At 42.1% G+C, this 24,174-nt stretch overlaps 1 protein-coding gene across 1 annotated transcript in view; it reads left to right on the top strand.

Moving 5' to 3' along the window:
- TBX15 (T-box transcription factor 15) overlaps positions 1-24,174 on the top strand; it is a 105,539-nt gene that overhangs the window by 72,426 nt on the left and 8,939 nt on the right. Inside the window, exons 6-7 of the mRNA XM_004263252.3 lie at positions 7,702-7,766; positions 21,192-21,289. Coding sequence (XP_004263300.1) covers positions 7,702-7,766; positions 21,192-21,289 — 163 coding nt within the window. The remainder of the gene's footprint in view (positions 1-7,701; positions 7,767-21,191; positions 21,290-24,174) is intronic.

Raw genomic sequence — 24,174 nt, forward strand, 5'->3', positions numbered from 1 at the left:
CAAGGGCTTAGTATGTAACAGGCAGATGAAGGTGAGTGATACAATCTTTAGTTCATATACAGTAGAAAGAATTTTTCTATCTTTCATGGCACGTCCTGATAAAATTCCTTAGATGCTTTTTACCTTCAGGGGAATTTGATATACAACAACCCTTTAGTCCAATAAATGTTAAGTGCTCTACGGTTGCTGGGCTTTCTCAGCAGCTGTAAAGTGTTCCCAACTTTGGACTTTCCTTTTAGATGCCGCATTTGATCTAAAGTAGAAGAAGAGCTTTAGTTTGCCATGGACGCTATTTTAAAATTATTAAGCTCTCTCGAACTCTTCAGATAGTAAAATTGCAGAGACTGTGGAGAGTCCTTACAGAAAACTTTAATAATCAAGATGTCTTAAGCTCTGATGCTAGACAGAGCAGCAATATAGACATGGCTTTTGAGCAACTGGAACTCTGGGATTAACTGTGTTACAGGAAAGGGGGAATAAAAGTCTAAGTTCTTCGGAAAATTGTTTGGATTTTTTCCAAAACTACCCCAGCCGCCATTTTTATCATTACTTTCTCATGAAGACAGACAGATGTGGCAATAAATATGACTCTAGAACGTAGTTGGTAGAGCAAACTAGAACACTGATAAATGACCATTCTACTGCCTCACTGAGATCGGTTCTAGAGGCCAAGAAGGGTCAGTATAACCCAAGCTAAAACTAAAAACCTACAGCTCACTGTGAAGACCAAACATGGGTACCTGAAATCCCTTTCACTTCCTCTGCATTATTTCACAGTGTTCCTGCACCTGAGTACATTCTATTCATATAAATATTTTGTCTATATTTGGACTTGAGTGGGGCAGTGGTGGTTTGGTGGGGGTAGGATGCCATGACTAAGATCATGGGACTTGGTAGTAGGCATATCTAGTTTGGTTTCTGGCCTTTTCACTGGTGAATAGTGTGACCTTGAGCAAGTTTCTTAACCCCTTTCAACTTGTGTTTCCTGGTCTGAAAATGTCCTGGCCTCATAGAATGATAAGGACTAGACGAGGGAACCTGCATTAAGTCACTGACACAAACCTGGCATCAAATTGTCAGTAGTCAGCCTACATTGCTAAATACCTGCACCTGCACAGGCATGAAGGCTAGTGGGGAATAGAGGCAATTTTAAAGAATAAAGTGCTCATTAAGAAGAAAGTAGATTCTTGGGAATTGGAGGAGCTACGTGGGCTCTTGAAGGTATTATATTCAATAGGTAACTACCTTGATCTCTCTGTTCTCATGTCACGTTAGTGAATTCATGATGTGCTGACATTCAAAATAGATGAGTCATTCTCAATTCTGCCCATTTTAAAATCTAGATAACAGCTTTTGCCTGTTTAACAAGCCTCCAGTCCCTGGGTAAATCAAGTGTGATTGTTTAACATTCCCTTTAGCTGCGTAGATATGATTTAATAGGATACAGTGCCTTCTAATAAAGCAAACTAACCTCAGGTCTCTCCCCCAGGAATCTTGAGGTCTGCATCCTGTAAGTCAGATCTGTTACCCAACAATAATTTTCAGACTTGTCATGAAGAGGCTGGGTAGCATAAACTGTTCTCTTTTGTGAGCTATATTCAGTGATTACTGTGTTTTTATTTCCTTCAACCTTCTAGATTGAGAACAAATAATATTTTAAAGCAAAGTTGTTTACTTCATTTTTTTTTTAAAGGGAAGGGTTAGGAAAGCTATGAGAAAGGAAAGAGAGAAGAGTCAGCGATAGATCCTCATTGCTCTCAGGGACTTGTTCGGAGGAGCACAAGTCAGGAAGGACAATGGAGGGAACGGAACTGAAATGAGCTGTTGCCTAGCCTTCCTAAGGAAAGGCAGTGTCCTGTTCCACAGATAGCAATGGGTTAGGCATTTGGAGACCTGGGTTTTGGTCCTAAATTCTCCACTAGCTACCTGTGTCACTCTGAGCAAGCTATTTTCTCTGTCTGGGCTTCAGTTTGTTACTAAAATCTCATTTATTTTATGGAATAATGATGGCAGGAGATAATAGAGAGCTGTTAATTCTCTTTATCTGGTAGAATAAAAAATTGTAATGCCATTGTTGATCCTTCACATGTTGGAAGGGGAGGGGATTAGAATTGGCCTATGACATTTTGAAGCCCAAAAACCACTAATTAGGAGGAAGGACCCTTCCATTTCCATAATTCTAAGATAGTTATAGTCTATGCATAGTACTGACTACATGCTTGGAAAATGACTGAATAATTAGCCAGCATACCTCTACTACCAGTTTCCTTATGTATCCGTGGTTCTGCTTCCTTGGATATAAGTAGGAGTGAAGTGTGAAGAAAGAGTTTCTATTTTCATGAAATAGATTATGCTTTTCTTTCCCCCCTTCCCATTCCTTCTCACCCTTGCTGACTGATGCATAGACTCCCAGGGCCGCTAGCATACTGAAGTTATTATTACTATTATTTGCTCTTGGAGTGCCAACTTGGCAGGCTTATCGCAGAGAGGAAAGTACACCATGCCCAGACTCTCATCATGGAGAACGAGGTGGTAGAAGTGGGAATAAAGGTGATCCTACACTTAATGCTTTTCCTTGGAAGAAGCTGACGCCAATATGTCCTCATGGAATTAGCAGGAAATTTCCATTGCAGAGTCTTTGTCTTTTCTAAGGGAAAAAGACTGCTGAACCTTGATTTGTTTTTCTTTTTTCCAAACAGGAAACTAGATTTCAAAATGACACAGCCATGTTCTCCTCAGGTAATACAGTCTTATTTCTTGATGAGAATTGGCTACATGAACTACATAGGAAGTCTGAAACCACAGCCAGGGTTGTATAAGCAAATTCAATAGGATTTCTGAGCCACTCATTAGATCCTGAACTATTGAGCCAGTTTTGCTCTAACTTTCCAATCAAATTAGTGCAGAATTTTTTTTTATGTTGGCTTAAAATTTTTTTTATCCTGATGGAATGCTTTTCAAGCAATATGGTAAAAAAAAAATAAGAATAAGAGTGTTAATAAGGGAAGTCTCTTTGAGCCTTGGTCCTGTAAAATTATACTGAGAATATTCAGGTTTCATTTTCTTTGTAGGTTGTGCTATTTCTGTCTGCACTGTGCATGGTGAGGTATACCTCATTTATTAACTGCCTCTATGTTACTAGGCAAAATAGTGAGGGAAAATGATTGAAATGAATGGTGGCAAGCCAGTAATTACCCCCTTATATCCCATAGTCTTCAATAACTCAGACTATACACATCAGTATAAGGTTATGGAAAGAAAATCAGGGAAGAAAAATGCTTCCACAGCCTCTGTATTTTCCATGTTGCCTCATTATCATCAGACCAAGTTTGAGCATGACTGCTGTGGCATAGCTTTAGCTACGATGGAAGTTACTAATAGACCTTTTTCTGACTGGAAAGACATTCAAGACTTTTGTCTGTAATGCCTACAGTGAAAGCAAATGGGATTGGGGGAGTTGTTTGATTTGTATCCTCTAAGGCTTGTGATGGCTTTGGGACTGGTGATTTCTGTTTCCCGCATCCTCATTCATTCATTTACTCCCTCACTCCATGCATTCACTGAACAAATATTCATTGAGCATGAATAGCATGTCATATTCGGTTCTGTTTCATAAAATGGTATATCAAATAGACAGGGTTCCTAGTTGTAGTCTAGGGGGAGAGACACATAGTAAATATGTAAACAACAAAATAAATGTATAATTACCAACTGGGTTAAGAGTAAAGATGGAATTAAAGAGGGTGTAGTTAAAGAGAGTGGCAGAAATATCCTATTTTGGAGGGATGGGTCAAGGAAGATGCCTCTCAGGAGATAACATTTAGATTCAGACTTAGAATGAGGAGTCAGCTATATGAAGAGTACAGAAGAGAGCATTTCAGTCTGGAGGTAGAGTGCACGTGAGGAATCCGAGCAGGAAAAGAGCTTGGCACATGCCAGCACTGAGAGCAGCTCAGGTTGCCTGGAGCCTGGGGACCAGAGTCAGGGGAGGGTGGGTGGGGATGGAGAGATAGGCAGGGGTCAGGGCATGCTGGCCCCGCAAGGCCAGGCAAGGAGTTTGGATTGAATTCTGAGCATAGTGGTAGGCACTGAAGGAATGACATCGTCCAACTATGGTGCGTTAACCAAGATCGCTTTGGTTGCTGAATGAAGAGACTGGACAGGGAAAAGAGTGGAAGAAGGGAGATCAGTTTGAAGAGTATTTAGAGTAGTTTAGTCAAAATACGACACTGACCTGGTCTAAGGTGACGAGGTGGAGATCGACCGCCATATTTGAGCCTAGTTGATAAATATAATTGAGGGGAGGGTTGAAAATTAACTATTCAAATGAGCCTCGCCTCCTCCTCCAGACGGCCTCTAGATGTACGGTGCATGGGCAGGGGTGGAGGCGGTGAGGTTTCTGAGCCCTCACTGTGGTTGCTTGTGGACCCCTGTGCTGTTCTCTGGGCCTCACTGGCCTCTGCTGGGGTGGGGTCAGGTCTGGGCTGGTCCTGGGGTTCCTTGTGTTGATTTGTTTTACTGGCAGGAGACTGCTGACCTTGTGCTTTTGTGTTCTTGCCTCAGTTGGACCTCCTGGGCCTCCCTGAATGACTCAGCCTCACCTCAGTTCTCATCCAGGGCCTCTGTTTGACTCCTGTCTGGACTGTAGCACCTCTGTGTCGGGGTCACCCTGCCTTCCCTGTCATGGCATGTGAGGACCTCTGAGTCCCTGACCCACTGCCGAAGGGCCATGGAAGGCTTGGGGATCCTAACTCAGGCCTCTTCATACAGCACTTATACTGGTGCAGCCACCCCCTTGTGTGTATGGAGGTGACCCTGCCCGTGTTCCTCTGAGTCTCCCCCACCGCCCTTGGATTTTGGTTTGAGTAGAAAGCTAAGGCACATGTAAGTCTAACTGATTGCTTCTCTTCTGTCTCTCTCCTCTCTTCTCATGTTCCACTGGAGTGGAAGGGGAGGATTTTTACTTCTTTTTCTACCTGATGAGAATTCACCTTATGCAACATCCTTGTCTCCTGTAGGACAGCAAGCTGTCATTTGCATCCCTTTCTATACTGAGTCTACCAGGAGTTTCTTGATATGGAAACCATGGGACTATTAGAAACTAAGGATTATTGAGGTTGTGAATACATTGATTTATTCCTCCAAAATACTCTCATTGTTACCCTTGCTATTTGTAGATACAACCTAAAGTTGTCAGCACAAGTATTAACTGGGATCAGAATTTGGTTTGGATAGCTAGAATTACTCTCTTCTACCTATAAGGTATCTAAATGTCTGCAGGGTAGTAAAGGCTTTTCATGATGTGGCCTCAGGCCAGCATCTCAGCTTTCTTTCTCACTACTTCTCTTCCTGTACCCTGTGCTCTGGTCAAATTGGAATCTTCAGTGTTTCTCAAAAATGCTTCATTCCTTCCCACTTCAATTCTATGGCTTACATAGGACCTTTTTTCTGAAATGCTTCCCTTGTTCCTTTCTCTCCTTTTTGCAGTTTTCATGAAAATCCTATGCATCCTTCCCAGCGTGGCTCACGTGCTTCCACTAAAGTGAAACCCCAGAGCCTTTCAGCTCGGAGCAATTACTGCTTCCTCTAAGCTCTTGGGGGCACTTTCCCTTTATTTCAAACCTTATCACTTTCTGTTTTACATTGTAATTATTAATATGTATGTCTTCTTTTTTCTCCTCAATTATAAATTTCTTGGGGGGGATGATACACAGCCGTATACTGACTGTCTGCCACGCTGTCACCTGTGCTACCTGTCACATTGCTTTGCACACAAAAGGCACTTGATAATAAATGAATAATGAGTAGCACGATCACACTCTTCATAAAGCGGTCCAAATCCCACAATAAAAGCTTTGAAACAAGTAGAGAGGTGTTGTGTTTCCTAACATTTGGTGTCATTTGTCTATTAAATCTCCATGCAGACTCCTTGGCCTGTGATACAGGGAGCTCTGGGGAACTGGTTTTCAACCATTTCTCCCAGGACCGTGAAATAGAAGGTCGTTATATTTACAGGGGTCTGTGCCCCCAAAACATAGCAGCACAATCATATATCAGAAACCCCTATCATAGATGAGTCAGACAGGATAAGCCAACTTGAAGGAGAAAATAAAACATTGTAACCCCAACTTGAAAAGAAAATATGGTGTGTGGTTTATTGCTGTGGATTATGGAGGAAGAAAGAACTGATTTTAAGTCAACAACAGAAAAGCAGTGACAATCTTTAAACTCAATACAATATTCACAGGGCAGACGCTAGACTTCAGAAAGCCAACACTTCAGGCTCCTGCTCTGGTCTATAAAATAGATGTAAAATTGCTTTTGCTTCATTATGAGTACTACATTATTAGTGTGCCACTCTAGAGGCAAAGGACGTTTAGGGGGAAAAGAAAACTTTGGTACTTTCAAGTCAGAGTCTGTCAGAATCTCACATTGCGTTTTAAAGACCTTTAGAATGTGGCTTTAGGAAATTCCACTCTGACGAAGTGAGACAGAAGAGGGACTAGGAAAGATTTGCAACCCAAGAAACAACTTCGGCCATCCTAGTGATAAATTCTACAGTGATCAGAAATGGGAAGAGGGTCTTGAAAATGAGATCCCCTTCTTTTCAGAATTACCTTCTATTGAGAGGGACTTTCCTCCTTTCCTGAGCTCCTTAACCCCCACCTCTAAGTCTCTGTCGCTTGAATGTAGCGAGTCATTAACATCAGGTTCAGACAGAAGGTATCCAAATGCCTTCCATGACAAAGGCTAAAGGCGGAAACACAAGAGCGCAGATGGAATTCGTTGGTCAGGCCATTCTAGTCTGGAGGCGAGAGGGTAATATATACGGTTGCAGAGTGGGAGGGGACTAAGATAGGATGCAATAGAGAGGGACTCTTGCACGGAGTGGAGGTCGAACCAGATGTCTACTAAGGACCCATCCAACCCAGGTCATACAACTGTTTGCACTGGATTTGCTTAGCCTTATGAAGCTGCTTCTTTGTTTCTTCTGATTGGCTTGTGGGACTTGGAGACTGGGTGAGTTGCACTGTGTCCTGCCCCATCCCGTCCCACATTTGTAGATTTTTCCTTGGATGCAACCTTGACAAAAGTCCAGCTACTTTTTTGTGTCTTTTACAAGACCATTTTAGGTCATCAAATGAACAACCCCTAGCGGCAAGAAAGGCACAACTTAAGTGAAATGGGAAATGCAGTCAACTATTTGGTTCTTTCAGGCTGAGGCATGTTGTCTGGTGACCTGATTGCACTGATTGGATTGACTGAACCCATTCATTCGTTCTTCACTCACTTGCTCACTCATTCATTTACTCATTCATTCAACAAGCATGTTTCAACTGTCTCCTGTGTGTCAGGCACTATGGATCTGACCACTGTCCAATTTTCCATTTTGATACCTTTGTTTGTCTGGGCAAGTGATTTATCACCATTTTGGGGCAAGGATGGTGAGCAGAAGAGAGCTTACAGAGTCGCATACTGGGAAAACCTTGGTTTTTAGGGAGATGTGGGTCAGATGGGTCAGACGTCTGTGTGCCAGGACCAAGTCCTGTATCAACTTCAATCTAAATCTCACACTAAGAGGAAACGAAATAAAAACAACAGCTGTTGTTAACAGAGTGATTTTTATTAACGTTCTAGGAGCAACCAAAAAAGAAGTCAGTTAATATAAATACAATTCATGCTTTTTTTGTTTGTTTCCAGATCACCAGATTAAAAATTGACAGAAACCCTTTTGCTAAAGGATTCAGAGATTCTGGAAGAAACAGGTGAGCAAACTGGGCAAGAGACTCACTGACCTTTCTTTTCTATATGACATTCTTTCTTTCCAAGCCCCATTGGTGGCTTCTGGCTCTGGTTTTTTGGAGAACATTTGCAAGCTAGGCAACTGTGCTGCCGCAGGCAAAGAGAAATGGGTAGTTGATCCAAGAATCAAAAAGCTGCCCCCCAAAGGTTGAACTCTCCAAATTCTTTGTTAACACACTGTAAATCATCAATTGAATCCTTCATGGTGTTTTTCTCCCTGCATCATACTTGGTAATTTAGTCACTTAAAACAAATTTGACAGTGATTTATTGTCATTAAAAGATTGCAACTTTTTCTGATAAGTGTCTATAGGTGGCTACAGCAACTATAGTAATATCTCCTTTATTTTTCATTATCAGGAAAAAAGGAATTGTGGACAAATAAAATTTTTCAGAAAAGTATTCCCTATAAGAGCTAAAACTTCGTTTAAAAATTGACCATTTTTCTCCTAGGAAATATTTCCAAACTCTACTAGATGTTTTCTGCTTTAGTAAAGAGAGTTTATAGAACACTCTTTCTTGATGACCCAGCATCATCATTATGATTAGGTTGTTATACTGTGGAACTCTTAGGAATTGGTGACATTTGTAGGACTATTTGTGCCTGTTGTAAAGAGCCTTAGGGCCTGTGGTATTTTTCTGGCTAACTCTGCTTCTGTCTAACTCCTTCCTGTCTCATTCTTCGTATATAAAATTAAAATCTGTTATTCACAGAGAGTTAGGAGAGAGCTGAAATTGGCAGGGAAAGCAGATACATCGAAGATTATTCAATCAGAAAATTTCATTTCATATGAACTATACTGAAACAGCAAATATGACACATGTGTCCTATAAGTGTGTAGACCTTGCAATAACTATTTACTTTAATGTTCAGACATTTTCCTAATTTGGGGGCCTTTTTTTTTTACATCTGAATGACACAGTTTGTCAGGATTTATCTTTGCTATTTTCTCTTCAAGAGTTTTCAGATAAACTATCTAAAATTATATTTAGAATCACCTCGTGAACTGTGTAGCACATTATATTAGAACCTAGTTTATGCTAAAAATCAGATGTGTGTAGTGATCATTTTCTTTACAAAATGAATATGAAAGCACTTTTTATGAAACTTTTATCATATTTAAAATACACTTAGATTTCTTTAAAATTTTATTTTCCTCAGAATTTGTTAAGGTCACATCTATTAAGTAAAATTCACTTGAACTTCTGGTTTGAAGATGACAAAATTGAGTAATATTTTCTAGGTCAAGCAACTGGTTAGTTGTATAGCCTCAGGCATATGGACTCCAGGCTGAATGCTTTCCAGTTAATGACTCTTTGTTTAAAATAAGAGGCCTTTGTTTTCAAAATTTAGCCAATGAAGAAGCCAATACTTATTCCTTCCATTTCAGATAGACAGTCCTCTTCCTCCCAATTAGTTTCTATTCCATGTCCAGGTCACAAAACATGCCTGTGAGCCATTTCCTGTTGCCTCCTTTTCAGGGCTCTGCCTTCTGGGCTTATTGAGGAACTTGTTAGTGATAAGGAGCTCAAATAGAAGCTGGCCTTTCATAAAGAAGCCTCTAGGGTGTTTAAGATCTTTAGCTTGGGGTCCACGCATGCATTTCAGGAGTTCTGTGAGTTCCCAGATATTGAAAGGAAACGTGTGTGTGGATGAGCCGTGTGCATTTTTCTGGGGAGAGGTTTACAGCTTTCTTCAAATTTTCAAAAATGTCTATGACCAAAAGTTAAGAATTTCCACTCTAGACATCACCATCTGTCTCCAGAGACCAACCCTACTGACTTTAGTTATCCAACTACTTTCTTTTTCTTTCCTTCTGCATCTCCAGTGGCATTTAGTATTTGTTTATTTTATTCTTGGCACTCCAAAGACTGCTTTCTTTTTGTCTCTTTTTTCTTTGCTTTGTCATCCCATTGGATTCCTTGTTTTTCAGAGGCATGACTTAGAACAGAAAATTGGAATAGAGTGGCTGTATTGACCAGTATTAGAGCTTGCGCTGGGAATTGGAGCCACGCTTTAATCTTGAGATTAAGACCTTGTGTCTTGAAGCATTTGTCTCTGGTTAGGAAATTGTGATGACAGCTCAGTTAAAGTCCCAAGGTTCTTCTGTCCTCTCACTGGGCTAGAAAGGACCTTGACACATCATTTGGCCCTGGCCTGTGTCTGCCTTAAGGCTGGTGAATATCTTACTGCTCAGGACAGACAGTTACTTGCCTGTCCTGCCTGGTGGGCTGCTCTTCTTTGTAAGAACTCCAGGAAAGCAAAACTATGCATCTTCATTAGCCCATGTCAGTGCCTTATTTATTTATTTCTGATCGCATGGAAATTCTTCATTATGTCCTATTAAATCTGCAGGCTGTTTTAAGTAATATCAGTAATTATAGAAGTTATTTGTGATTGAACACTTACTGTGTTCCAGACCTTTTACTTACATTCTTTCTGATCTTTAAAGCAACCTGTATTTTACAAATGAGGAAACAGGCTCCGAGAGTTTAAGCAGCTTTCCTAGTGTCACACAGTAAATTGAAGAAGGGATGAAAACCCAAGTCCATCTGATGTCAAAGTCTGTGCACTTTGTGCTTTATCATGCTAACAGTTTAAACTTGACTTATTTTATCTTCAACAGATACCGAGAATAGAGCTCTTTCTCTAACCCCCCTTCATCCACTTAAAGATCCTACTCAAGTAGCCAGAACCTTCTCTTTTCCACGTAAATCAACCTATATTCTCTGTGTGTGTAGACTCTTCCCCATGACTGTGTCATTTACTTCCTAAATCCCAAAAAAGGGTTCCATAGTCAAGGACAGGAAGTCAGGCTGAACGTCCCTAGCAGGTGAAACTGTGATATGAGGAGACTGAAGTCACCTGTGTCATGAAGGGACAAGGATGAATTAGGGAAGGTAGAAGCCATTTCATCCTCCAGCACTCTGGGAAGCTAGACTAAAATCAACTTGTTGGGACAAGTATTGAAGCCCTTATATTTTCTCTTTAAAAAGCTCAAAATTACCTGATAATCACACTTTAACTCTCACTAGCTGCCTGAAGGATGAGGGCAAGAATTATTAATGCCATTTTGCAGATGCGAAAATTGATGGCTGAGGATATAGGGGATTATTTATAAATCTTTGGGAAGAGGTGGCCTGTGCCAAAACCAGAATCCAGTTAGTTCACCACCTTCCCAGCAGTGCCCACCAGTGCCCCATCGCTGGCCCTGCTTGTGCTAACACAGTGCTTCTCATCAATCTGTGATTTTCCCCATGCATTTTAGACATCAAATGACTCGTACAGACGAGCATGGTTTGATGAGTTGCATAGAAATGTACCCCAAACATACGGATTACATTTCCTTGAAAAACACATGAGCTTAAAAATTAGGGGGGAAAGTGCTTGGCCAATATTTTTTGGTTTTGTAGAACACAAAACATTTGTGGAATACTTTGGAGTTACAGAAATTGCCAAACCTCAAACCAAAACACGTTCAGGTTTGTCGATCTCAATCCATGCCAGTGCGATCCTGAGGCTCCAGAAGGGAGTGTGAGAGGAAAGCTGGGGAGGACACAGCCGCCCACGGCACTCTCTTGAAATGCCTCTCATGAGTCTCTCTCATCCTGCACGCCTCTCACTGCAGTGCAATCAGAAGCTGGCTGGGTTCACAACAGTGCTCTCTGAGCGTCCAGAAGAACTTGAGGCAGCTGTGGCCAGGACACTTAGTCCCCATTCTTATTTGAATGAAAAGAGATATCCATGAGAAGTATTCCTGGCTTCTAGCCCCATCACTTTCTCCTTCCCCTCAGTGGGAACCAAGGTGACTGATGTGACTGCTGAGTCTGGAACTCTTTAGGACCCGCTTGTCTGCAGAAAGTGTACCATCTGGGCTCTTCCCACTGTGTGGTAAGCCCAGCAGAGGAGGCCTGCAGCTCTGGGAAGTCAGTTTATTTCAGGGAGTTCTAGCTCACTCCTTCAGCCTTCACACCTATGTTATAGTCTCCAGACACTTTTTATCAATAATAAAACTGGTATTTTGGTCTCTACTACATCAGTCTCCTAGGTCTTTCTTGGAAATTTATTCTGAGTTCAAATGAGGACAAGGGATGATATCCATTGGGCCATGCAGAACCCCAACAGGAGTCCTAGTGAGTTCACTGTGTCAGCTCTGTGATTATCACCGTCATTGGAGCCCATCATAGTTCCTCCTGATTCTTTAAGAAATGTCATTCTCACGCTGCAGTGTGAGAAGGTCACCACCCTTCAGCCTTTACTTACGGAGCTGCTACTTTTCATTCCCATGTAATTGTGTCCCTCATTAGAAGTCTCCACCAAAGTGTGTGTGTGTGTGTGTGTGTGTGTGTGTGTGTGTGTGTGTATGTTCATGTTATGGAGAAGAGTAGTAGACATATGGTTCTTTTGGAGTGGAAACACTGACAGATTTTGCTTCCAGGCATTGTCTCTGTAATGGGAGGGAAATTGTTTATGTCTAAATTGTTCTTCCTTCTAGACTTCTCAGAAATTATGTGGCCCAAATATAGTTTTGGGTGAAAGGGTCAATATATATTTACCTTTAACAGGCCTAGCCCCATGGTGCGATATCCAGCATTACCTGTGGGAGATTCCTCCTATAAGGAGGAGACAGTAACACCTTCTTGTTCCTGGGGGAAAATAGATTCCCTCGGCCTGACAATAAGTTTTGTCATGTGCTCTGTGTTCCTGGGTTCTGTCTGGCCCCTGCTAGAATGAAGACCTTTGAAGAAAGAACTCTACCTTTTTCAGCTTCCTGTTCTTAGATTTCTTTTCCTGTAGTGCCAGGTATATAAAGTAAAATAATAATCATACATTTAGTTACAAAACATTGAACAGAGTTGACGAGTGGCAGAGAAGTTAAAAACCAGGACCTCGGGAGTGAGAAAGCCTTACCCCAACTAAGGGTGAGTCAGGTAGAGAAAGAGTGGGGAGCTAGTTTTAGATACTAACCGAGAAAGGAAGAAAGAGTGAATCTATAAATAGTCTTTGTTTGAAAGATTAAGGGCAATTTTGATTCAAATCTGAGACGGACTGCTGCTGGAAGACACTGATTTAGCTTAACTGTAGATTAGACATGCACACCCTTCAGGCCATCTGAGCTGGCTCTGCACAGTGGGTGCATGTCTGTGCTGCCTGGCTCCCTGGAGAAGGAAGACACCCAGCAAGTTCCAGAGGCATGAGCCTCAGGAAAGAAGGGCTCGCAGAGGATGAGCCCAAGCAGAGTGAGGTTTGGTTGAGAAAGGTCACTCAGTAGCAAACTGAGAGGTCAAATGACATCTTTGGTGATGGCCACCCCAATGGTTCAGTTCTTTACAAAGAGAAGACGAAGGGCATGAGGCTGAAGAGAAGCAGTCGTCTCTGCACTGAGTCTCACGGTTGAGAAGCAGCCTCGGGATGTCTATCTGTCCACGTGCCTGGGGAGCCCACTGTGCTCAGCTAGAGGGAGAATTGCCGCTGCAGAGACCTTGCACTTGAAAGGGGATAGACAGATGAGCATAAGGAAAGACTCTGTGGGTCTCAGCCCACATCTAAAGTGAAAACTTTGTCCCTGTGAGGAGCGGCTGCCGAGATTTTACCGAAAGCCCGAGTAAGCTTGGGAACTTTTATATAATTCCCAGCGACTTCCTCCGAAGCAAACACATACATAAAGAGGGGAGGATTAAAGTTATGACCTGTCAAGTGGAGTGAAGGTTCTATGAACTTGTTTTAGAGGTGCCGTGGACTCTGTGACCCTGGGTTCTCCTCTGTCAGCAACCTTCATCCTGTCTTGACCTTGGGATTTACCTGTACTTCCAGCTTCCATAGTATCTAGAACAACTGCAAGGGGGATTGTCCCAGGTGACATGGTTTCCTCCAGATGCTCCTTACTGGCCTGGTGCTCCAGGAGCCACTGCTATGGCTGCATGACAGTTCCCCCTTGGAGTGGCCCTTCTGTAGTCCAGGGAGTTGCTACAGCTTTTTTGGAGGGTGTCTTTGTCTCTGTGGAGTTCTCCCCTGGAGGCTTGAACAAGGACACTCAAGTTCCTCAAGGCAGGGACTGTCAGAAAGGGCCAGTGGCAGGCCCTGTATTATGGGGAGGTTGGTTTACATGGGAAAGTAGTTTTAATAGGTTGCCCCTCACTAAAAAAACAATAGGGCCTGCAGCTTGAAGTGTAGGAGGCACTGAGTCTGAGCTAATTCTCAGAGTGTTTCCAGCAAGCACTGCTGTTTGCTGGGAATGTGGCTGGTGACAGTCTTTCCAGTGCCTAGTGTCCCTTACATGTGTCGGGGGATGGTGACCTAAAAATGGAGCCATTCGGTGCCTCACAGGAATGGATGTATTTACTTGCTGGAAGAGGATGCTTAACGAGGCTAAGACTTAACCCAAAGGAAGGACTCTCTACTGGTTGTGGGGAAAGTATTTGGGAGTAAAGATTTGTTTGTGATGCCTCCTCTTAAGCAGCTGCTGTCCCAAGGCCATGTTCACAGAGTGAAGAGCCACCTCCTTGGCACGATGGGAACTCCTGTCAAGGTCCAGCCCCTCCTCACAACACCCCACAAAGACAAGTATGCAGACAGAAAGAGGACTGTGAGATGAGGAATTAGAGTGCTGAAAGTTAACAGGAGGGAAGAGGAAAAAAGATTAGCCCCAGGGCCAGATCATCCTTGCTTAGATCCAAAAGAAACAGCTTTTCTCTGGGAGTCAAGGTACAGGGTGGGTCTCTAGTATCAATCTGTTGGTAGATTTCTCTAGTATAACTAAGTGTCTCAAATCTTGTCTACACCCTTATCTAGCTATTAAGCTGAACATACAAAATTTCCTTAGTTGTAGGTCAAAAACAGTAAGATATTAGCAATTTCATATAGTTCAACCTTGTAAATTTATTTCTAGGCATCAAATCATATGTATACAAATAATAGTAAGAATCATTTCATTTAGTATCTGTGGTCCAAGTTTTCTATTTTTACCTCTGAGTTGATTGGTATCGGTAAAGCGTTTCCCATTTACTGACGGTAAAACTGAGTACAGTGAGGTATTAGCTCTTAGAATTTGCAAAGCCAGCCAGTGACAACATCCAGAGAATGAGGTCTCACTCCTCTGATAGGCATAGCTTGCCCTTGTCCACCTCCATTTCCCTGTCACTCCCGAAGGCAAGCTTAGAGCCAAGGAGCTGACCACTCGCTTTCCTTCAACCAGCACAACTTTCCAACTATCTCTCTCACTTTCAATTTCTCTATTTTCATTTGTTCTCCCTAGAGCCATTGGCTGTATTTTTCCAGCCAATCTCATCCTGCTCATTCCTGGCAGTCTCACTAGCCCCTGTAGACTGTGTATACTCTTGTTATCCCTGGCATGGGTGCTATTCGGCAGATCTATGGAAGTAATCAGTGCTGGACTCCCCTGCAGGCCTTGCTGCATCTGCAGTTCAAGGTAGCTGGCTCCATACTGGACTCCGGCAGCAGCATCCTGCCAGACTCCTCCTATTCATCCAGGCATTAGTTGTTTTTCATGTCCCCTGGCTTACGGTCTTTCAACCAGTATTTAACATTTTTCTCTGCCTTGTTATTTGTTCTCCCTCCTCTGTCATGAATCTTTTCCACCATTGTCCTCTTGGCCATGTGGGTTTGCCAGAGAAAGTTGGCAGTTGTTTTATTATCTATGGCTCTTGCCCAGGGATGGTGTCATCTAACAGATAGACGTCTGTTTAATGGCTAACATATTGGAATCTGAAATATCTGCAAGATAATGAGGCCTAAAGAGGCTTGAGGGACACGTTTTTTTGTTTTTAGAGGAGAGAATGAGAAATGAAATTAGGTAACGTAGAGGTCCTTCCACATTCAATCCAGAGCCAGGGGGCTGACACAGCTTTGAATCCCAGTGAAGGAAAAGTGTTTTCTCGTGTTACAGATCACAATCTGAGCAGATGGCGGGATTTCTTTTACTTGAGTTAGACCAATGGTCCTCACGCTTTCATTGTATTTTCTCTCTTGCTTTGAAATATTTTGTCTTTAATCAATATGTATTTATTAAGTTACAATTAGGAGGGGATAATATCATTATCCCCATTTTACAGGTAGGGAGACTTTAGGCGTGAAAGGGTTATACAACTAGGCAACACTGCACTAGTAAGCGGCAGGGTTGCAGTTGGAACCCAGGCAGTCTGGCTCCTGACCTTGTGCTCTTAACCACTATGCTAATCTGCCCCTTGTGTGATTTAGTATTACTGAGTTAAAGTGAGACCATGCCAGTCAAATGCAAAGAAACTTAATGTTTTAGGCAGCCTGCTTTGTGTTATCAAGGATTTTTATCGTACTTCTTGAGGCAGCGAAAACTCCTTATGGACCACCATCGCTACCTATTCAGACTCCAAGTGGGGACAGGGTTCCCAAGTTGGGAATCACTGGGCAGGGAACAATTTTAACTCAACTCCAGTCATCTGTCCATTGGACACGTGTTCGTCCAAACCATTGTAAAGCACATAGTGACATCCAGTTCATCAGGTAGATATATTTATTGTACATCTAAAGCCAAGTTTTGAATTGATGGCTCTTTTGCCAGTTTGCAGACCTCCACTGGGAGGTCTTTAAGAATATCTCTGGACAATAAAAACCCTGAGGAATCTAAAGATAGGAGCGAATTCCAGATCCAGTGAAGGAGAGGGATGTGTGGAAGGTTTGACCTAACCTCAGTGGACCAACGACAGTCTAAGGAAAAGGATTAGAAAGTTGACACATGGTGATTAGATTTGAAAGAACAGTATATTCTGGTTTTGTGTCTTTTCAAATGTTGGAACAGGAGGAGAAAGAAAAGGAGTTCAGGGGCATAGTATCGCCCATGGGATAAAATCCAAGTGCCTCACATGGAATAAATACCCATGGTGTCCGCCTGCCTCCCCCCACCCCCGGCCCCCATCTCACACCTGGAGCTCCAGTCACCCTGAACTATTTTCAGTTCCTAGAACATGGCTTCTCTTCCATACCTCCACGTCTTTGCATATACTATTAACTCCTAAGAAAGCTCTTTCTGCCTCTTGTCTGTGTGGAAAACTGCTGAGTGCCCTGTAACATTAACCTTAAACAACTGGCCTTTTATGGAATCCCCCTTGAGTTTTCCAGGTATATTCAGTACATCTTGCTCAGTGCCTCATGGCATTGTCTACACATCTCCAGTGTAGCATCTATCACACAGTTCAGAAATTAGTCATTTACATGTTGTTATCTTTTTGTTGAGCAGGATTCTCCTTAAGCGTAAACACCCTGTGTCTTTTTTGCCTTTATATCTCTTGAACCTAGCACATAATTGTTTTCCTGATTGGATAACCCCTTTTTGACTTCAAGACCCCATCTCAGTAGACTTCCTTTAGTCCTTGACTGTCTTCTATTGAGAGATAACCAGTGATCTTATCAATCCCTAGCGTAGGTTCCTGTTGTTAACGGTATCACCAGCAAAGAGAGTCAGATGTCAGAATTACAAAGAAAATAAATGAAAGAAACATAGCAAATAATTTTCTATCTCAAGAGAAATAAAAAGCAGAAACTATGCATTGGTGTGTTACCTAACAGCTTCATGAATGTAGTTGTAACTGTTATAATTATCGTATGTTTGCTGAACTTCAAAAGGATGGTCCCAGCTTTTTTTTTTTTTTTTTGAATGAGAAGGTTGGAAGAATATTTCTTTGCACTTTGGCTATTTTTCCAAATCAGTTGATCTCGAGGCATCATCAATTTGCAAAAGACCTCTTTGGCTTGCTTCCTCTCCTTCCTTTTCTCTCTCCTCTTCAGTACATTCTGTTGGTTTGGCCAGTGAGCAGACTGAAAAGTCTAAAGAGAAGAGACCTGGAAATCAGAGAGGTGATTACAGCCAAATGACTTAACAAAGGGGGTTTGGATATGGTCTCTGTTGTCACTGGAGCAAACAGGGAAAAGTAAGCAAGAGGGGGACACTTGCCAATTTGATCATCTTTGATTGGAAACTTAAGAGATGACATCAGGTCTCTGGTGTTCAGCAGACCCGGAGAGGCCCACCATGTGGAATATGTTAATGACATGTGGTTACCTAACACCACTTTTTTTTATCTGTTAGACAATGAATTCACTTTTAAGAACCTTGAGATAAAGTTTTATAAAACTGGGATACAATGATGATGAATAAGTAAACAACGTGTTGCTCAGTATAAACTTTGAATAGACATCCAAGTGGCTGAAGATGTCAACAGGTGGTTGGCAAGGATTCTTATAAGAGAAGATGAGAGTATAAATGATTGTCCTCTGCTAGGGAACTCAGACTCTGTTGAAGGTCAGAAATTCCATGACCAGAAAAGAAGAAACCAAAGGAAAACTGAAACCTCTCTGGGACCTGAGTCAAGAAAGGCACAAACAGCTATACGTAGAAGCAATTCCCAAGTCACCAGTTTTAGAGGACTCTCTCTGTCTTCAGATTCTTGATTTGATATCAAGTTGTTTTCCTAAGATTTAGGCTTAGAAAAAATGATTGCTGGTTAAAGTTCAGGAAATTGTGACTCAGTAATAAAAATAGTAATAAATATTAAATAAATAAAAATAGTAATACAAATAATTCCTTTATTTATTAATTTAATGCCTATCAATTGAAGCCTTGTCAGGTAATAGGCATTGTGCTAAGTACTGGGAGGTGGAAAACCTGGTGGAGAGTGAATTAGCTAATACTTGTCTTGCTGTGGCACTCCACCAAATCCTGATAAATAGAATTAGTACTACTGAACAATTAGATCTATCCAAGGAAGCTTAATGGAGTTTGAGGACAAATAAGATGTGGCATATAGTAAACAAATAGGATTAATTTCCTAAAAAAGAGATCCACCCTGAATATATAAATAGATTCAGTAAGGTCCAGGATGAATCTATGAGAGATAGATCCACAACAGATTAGTAAAGTGTGGTAAGGAATGTGTGGACTTAGCCATTAGATTTTGGTAGTCATCTCCCTCACCCAACTTCGTCACCAAAAAGACCCTTCTTGTGAAGACACCTGGACTGGATGGACCATGGGTGTGTCCATATGTGGTGTGTCACACATTGTGTTCTTAACAGTTAAGGAAGGTCTTCCTGATGAGGATGTGGAAAGTGTTTGGCACTCTTACCATTTACCCATTGGTAATGGAACCAGAGGGAAATAGACCTCAGATACTTCAGCACAAGGTCAAAGAAAACTTTCTAACAGATCTGTCCCCAAACAAAATATTTTCCTTGGGAAATACTCAAACAGAGGCTGGATAACTCTCCATCTAAGATGGTATCATTAGATTTGGATAAACGGTCGCTATCCTATACAGCGTTGACTACTTAAATAAAATTATTAATACCTTTGCCATAGTCTTTTTGCCTGTTATGAAAATAAAATCAACATTGATTTTTTATTCCCTTAATAAATATAACATTGGAAGTATATCGGTGTATTATAGCTACCTCACAGTCTTCTATCACTTTATTATGAAATGAGAAAGGACTGTTCTTTGTCCTTGAGCTAATATTTTGTCCTCATCACTGGTACATGTTGCTGGAAAGAATGGAATAGGAGGTGGAACAATAGAGACCTTGCCATTTGCAGTGAGCCTCCCGTGCCATTAAAGGGAATCCTAAGATGTTCTGGTGAGCCCCCAACATTCCAAAACAGGGCAGTAAGATCTAAGCCTGGCCTATCTATTTTTTATATCCATCAAGGCTCAGCATGGCTTTATCTGCCTATCCCCTTATTATTCTGAGCTCCCTAATTGCCTGGACTCTTTCTTCCCACAAGTAGTTTCATGTACTGCATTCAGCGTTAATGCAGGGTGACTATGTGGAAATGTCTTCTATTCCTACTTTTAACAGATTAACAGCTAATAAACACCATGCAACACCCTCTCCTCTCAACCTCTTCTAAAAATACAGAGTTTAATTTGCCAACATTGGTGTATTTAAAGCCTCCAAGATTCCAGGGGAGACTTTAGAAAGTTAACTGTGCAAGTAAGGCCAGTTCAGAGAGGAAATTTTCCAACACAAAGAGCCAATCAGTGTATCAGCAGCTCATCACAGAAGAACCTCAGGGGACCTTATAGTCATTTATAAGGAAGGGCTATTTGTTCTCACTTAAAGTAAAGCTTCTCACTTTATTCTTGCTGTGCCAGACTGAGGAGAATGCTGGAAATGTATTACCTAGGGAGAAGAACAGGCAGCATAAGTTTCATCTCAAGAGGGAAAGCTTGTCTTTTCCAGGAAGGGACACCATGTTACTTTCCAGCAACTTTACAGTGAAAGGACTTATGCCACCTACTCTTCTCCACCCTCCTTCTCCTACCTTCCTCCACCCTAACTTCCCCTCTTTCCACTTAGCTAGAAGTGAAGCAGTTAGTTTTAAAGAGGAGGCAATAATCAGAAGCTGTGTTCAAAGCTTCAAACAAGGCACCAGCCAATATTCTGTTTTGAGGATACCGAGTATCAGCAAGAATATGTCTAAGATAATCCAGATAGCCTGGATAATTATGTTAAAACACTGTTCGTCAACATCTCATATATATATATACATATATATGATAGAGAGAATTTATTGAAGGATAAATTAGGCAGTGTGCACATAGTTCAATTAATGGGATTTCTAGTGTCAATGAAACAGAAGCCTTAAAGTAATACATGGGTAAAATACGGGATGTTTCCTAAAGTCCCAAGTACATGACTCTCAAAGACCAGTTTGGTTATTATATTACGAAATACAGATAAACATTTACAGAAATGTATTGGTCTTTTTGTTTGAGGTCTAGTTTCTGGGACCAAACCCTCTTTGTGCCCTCAGGTAGGTATTTCTTGTTGCAGCAGAAACTCAAGTATATTTGAGTGCTTACCTCTCCTATTTCTATTACGGTGCTTGTCTCTGTTTAAGAGGATTTAAGAAGCCTTTCAAGGCGCAGCAATATGACAGTTTCATGGACTCCACATACCCGGTGGTGGAGTTGACTCCGGGACAGGCTGTGTCAGTGTGTTGTGGTAATGATGATCACATCATCCTGTGCTAGAGAAATGGTCAGTGCTACTCTCTACTCAGCTCTATTCATGCTACCAGTGACCTTGACCTTTAACACACTTAACTTTTTTTTTCAAGCAGACCAAACCTTCTCTGAAGAAAGGTTGAAGTGAAATTCCATCATAGCTCTGACTTGCTTGCAGATAATCTGAATTGGGTTAATTTCTTCTTTTTCTTGCAATCCAGCGGCATCTGTACCTGTGCTCTTCCAGACTAATTTACCCTGGTGGTGGTATCTCTCAGTGCCTATGCATATACCGCTTCTCAGACAAACCACTTAAGGATTTTTTTTTTAAAAGTCCATGCATTTCTTGGGATTATTTACAACTTCCTTTGCTGGCTTTTCTCTGTGTAGAACCGGACTGGAAGCCATCATGGAGACTTATGCATTCTGGAGACCCCCTGTGCGCACGCTCACCTTTGAAGATTTCACCACCATGCAGAAGCAGCAAGGTAAAGCCCTGGGCAAGGCCTCTGCTTAGAGGCAGCGCTGGGGAGGGAATGGGAGCCGAACTGAATATAGCACATCTGGCCCCAAGCCAAGCCACGAGTTACACCGACTCTCCTGGAATGAAGAGAACTAGGTAGCTCCGTAAATAACCAAGGCATCACCAGTTGTGCAAATAAGCAGGTTTCAGAGGCAGTGTTTCACCTGGCACCCCAAATTCTCTCTCCCTTCCCAAAAGCAAGGTTACGTAATGGTGGTGAAATGATTATTTCTATCACTAAGCGTTCATGTAGCCCTTGGGATTTGGAGATCTTCATAATAATTTCATTTATTACTCATGGCAGCCTCATCGGTTTTCTTATTCTAGTTTGTAGATGAGAAACAACTTAGCTCCCGACAATGGGGATAAGTCGCTCAGGTCTGACAGTGGGGAGGGAGCTGCCGCAAGCCCCTCTGAATCTTGTAACTTGTGCTCTCTCCTTTTTTGCTGACGTGGAGCCACACCCATCTCAAGGGCATGGGCGAGGTGGACTTTTTCCTTCCATCGCTTTGTGCTTTTCATCCAGTTTCTAATCTCCCTTCTCTCGCAGCTCAGGTTGGGAAGCCTGTGGCCGTGTGTACAGATGGCTCATGGGCGGATTTCAACTCCCTTTCTCAGTCTAACCACTGGCTCTCCCAAGGCGCAGCACCCATACACCTGGGTACCCAGGTGAAAGCTTCCCAAAATGTCAGACACTTTGTGAGTTTTCCTCTCCACCCTCCTCTTGCCCCAAAGTGACAGGGATCAAAATTACAGATGGAGCTCCTTCTGTTCTGTCAAATGATTGCCATTAATAGAGTCCTAGTTTTTGAATTTGGGGCTTTGTGATGTAGGAGCCCCTTCTGGGACTTGATAACACATTATAGTATATTCCCTTCTCAGGGAAGTTCTAGCAGTTTGCACACTAAATTAGGTTTTGTAACCTAAATTACTGAACTCCCTCAGGGTTTTAAGATGGAGATGGTGATTAAAAGCAGCGGCTCTGGAGTGAGGCAACTTGGGTTAGGCTCTTATCACTGTTCTGGCCTAGCTTGGTGACCTTGGCCAAGTCCCTCATCCTTTCTGACATTCAGTTTTCTCATCTGTATAGTGGGAGGATATAATAAAATTCTTGTGAGGATTAAATGAGATAATGCATTTAAAAACATAGTAAGCCCTCAGTACATGCTGACTGTCATTGTCATCATCAACATCATCACTGTCTTCATTCCCCTTATGTAACTGAGAAGAAAATGCACCAGGGACAGGAACTATTGCTGTTCTGATGAATAATTATTCAAAACATGATTAGACCATACATCTTCACAGGGATCCGGGGAGGCAAGTGATCCAGAATTTCCATCTCTTTTTTTAATAAGTGGAGGAGAAATGGAAGCCCTTCGTATGAAGCGACTTGCTCCTCATAATGCTGTCATAGAAGCAGGGTCCATATGTATTCAGGGTGTCACTGTGGCTTTGATGCCCTCGTGGCCCTTAAGAGGGCAGAGGTTTATGGAAGTCAGGAAATCTGGGCCTTCGTCTTTGATGGCCACTAACCCTCTATGTACCCTTGGCGAGTTACTTCTACTCTTGAGTCCATTTCCTCACCCCAAAGAGGGATGATTCTTTTTTTTGAAGAATTTAATATATAACATGCTTTATTTAATATATGCATTTATTATTATTATTGTTTTTTGCGGTACGCGGGCCTCTCACTGTTGTGGCCTCTCCCGCTGCGGAGCTCAGGCTCCGGACGCTCAGGCTCAGCGGCCATGGCTCACGGGCCCAGCTGCTCCGCGGCATGTGGGATCCTCCCGGACCGGGACACGAACCTGTGTCCCCTGCATCGGCAGGCGGACTCTCAACCACTGCGCCACCAGGGAAGCCCCCATATATGCATTTGTAAATGCATTTAATATATTTAATATATAAACATGCTTTATAAATGAAAACGTGTCATGCAAAGACACTTACTTGACCCTATTTATTTCTGAGGTGGCTTCTTGCTCATCTGCCTTTGCTTTATGTGGTGACTTTCCAAGCTCTAGCTAAGCAGGAGTTTGTATCACAGAGGCTGGTACGAGACGGTGGGCAGGGATATTGCCAGTTCCAGAGAGCAAGCATTGGTGGCGACATTGTGTTCACTGCTGTGTCCCCAAAATCTACTCCAGGGCCCGGAACCCAGGAAGTACTTAATGAACAATGAATGAGGTCACTTGGTGGCACTGTGGCTCAGGTAGGCAGGGTCACTATCTGATTACATCTTGGAGCACAGCCACCTGAAATGTGCGTGGATACAGATGTGGAGTGATAGTTGTGGATGGCTACCTGCATTTCACCAGCATGTGGACCCACTGGGCAGGTGCATGCATGGGGAAGCTGCAGGGGAGCCTGCGTCGCTAAGGTGTACAGCATAGCAGGTTTCATGGTGCTTCTATTGAAAATTTATTGATCTGAAGACTTATTATTGACATGTGGGAAACAATGGTTTAAGAGACACTGAACTTTCAGACCAAAATGTCACTCTTATTCACTGAGTCCCTTTTTATGCTGATGGGGGGAAATGAGTGTGGAATTATTGGATATATATGGTGGTGAAATGGGGCTAGAGGAAAAGCCAAGACTCTATTAAATAGTTTAATTGGAATACATTTTTGAACTATACACTGAACTTGATCCAGATTCTCATTATTAAAAAATATGTGGCTTGGTTTCTTGACGTTAGCAAAGGATGTAAAAGTAACAATACGCATTCCCTCTTCCTTTAAAAACTGAGTGTTCCAGTACCTCTGGACAGTATCAGTCATAAAATGAAGAAAAGAGACACAGCCATCTGTGTCGAACTGTTTTGTGTCTTAGAAGACGTAAAGA

This window comes from Orcinus orca, chromosome 1, assembly GCF_937001465.1.
Source record: "Orcinus orca chromosome 1, mOrcOrc1.1, whole genome shotgun sequence".
NCBI classification, from domain to species: domain Eukaryota; kingdom Metazoa; phylum Chordata; class Mammalia; order Artiodactyla; family Delphinidae; genus Orcinus; species Orcinus orca.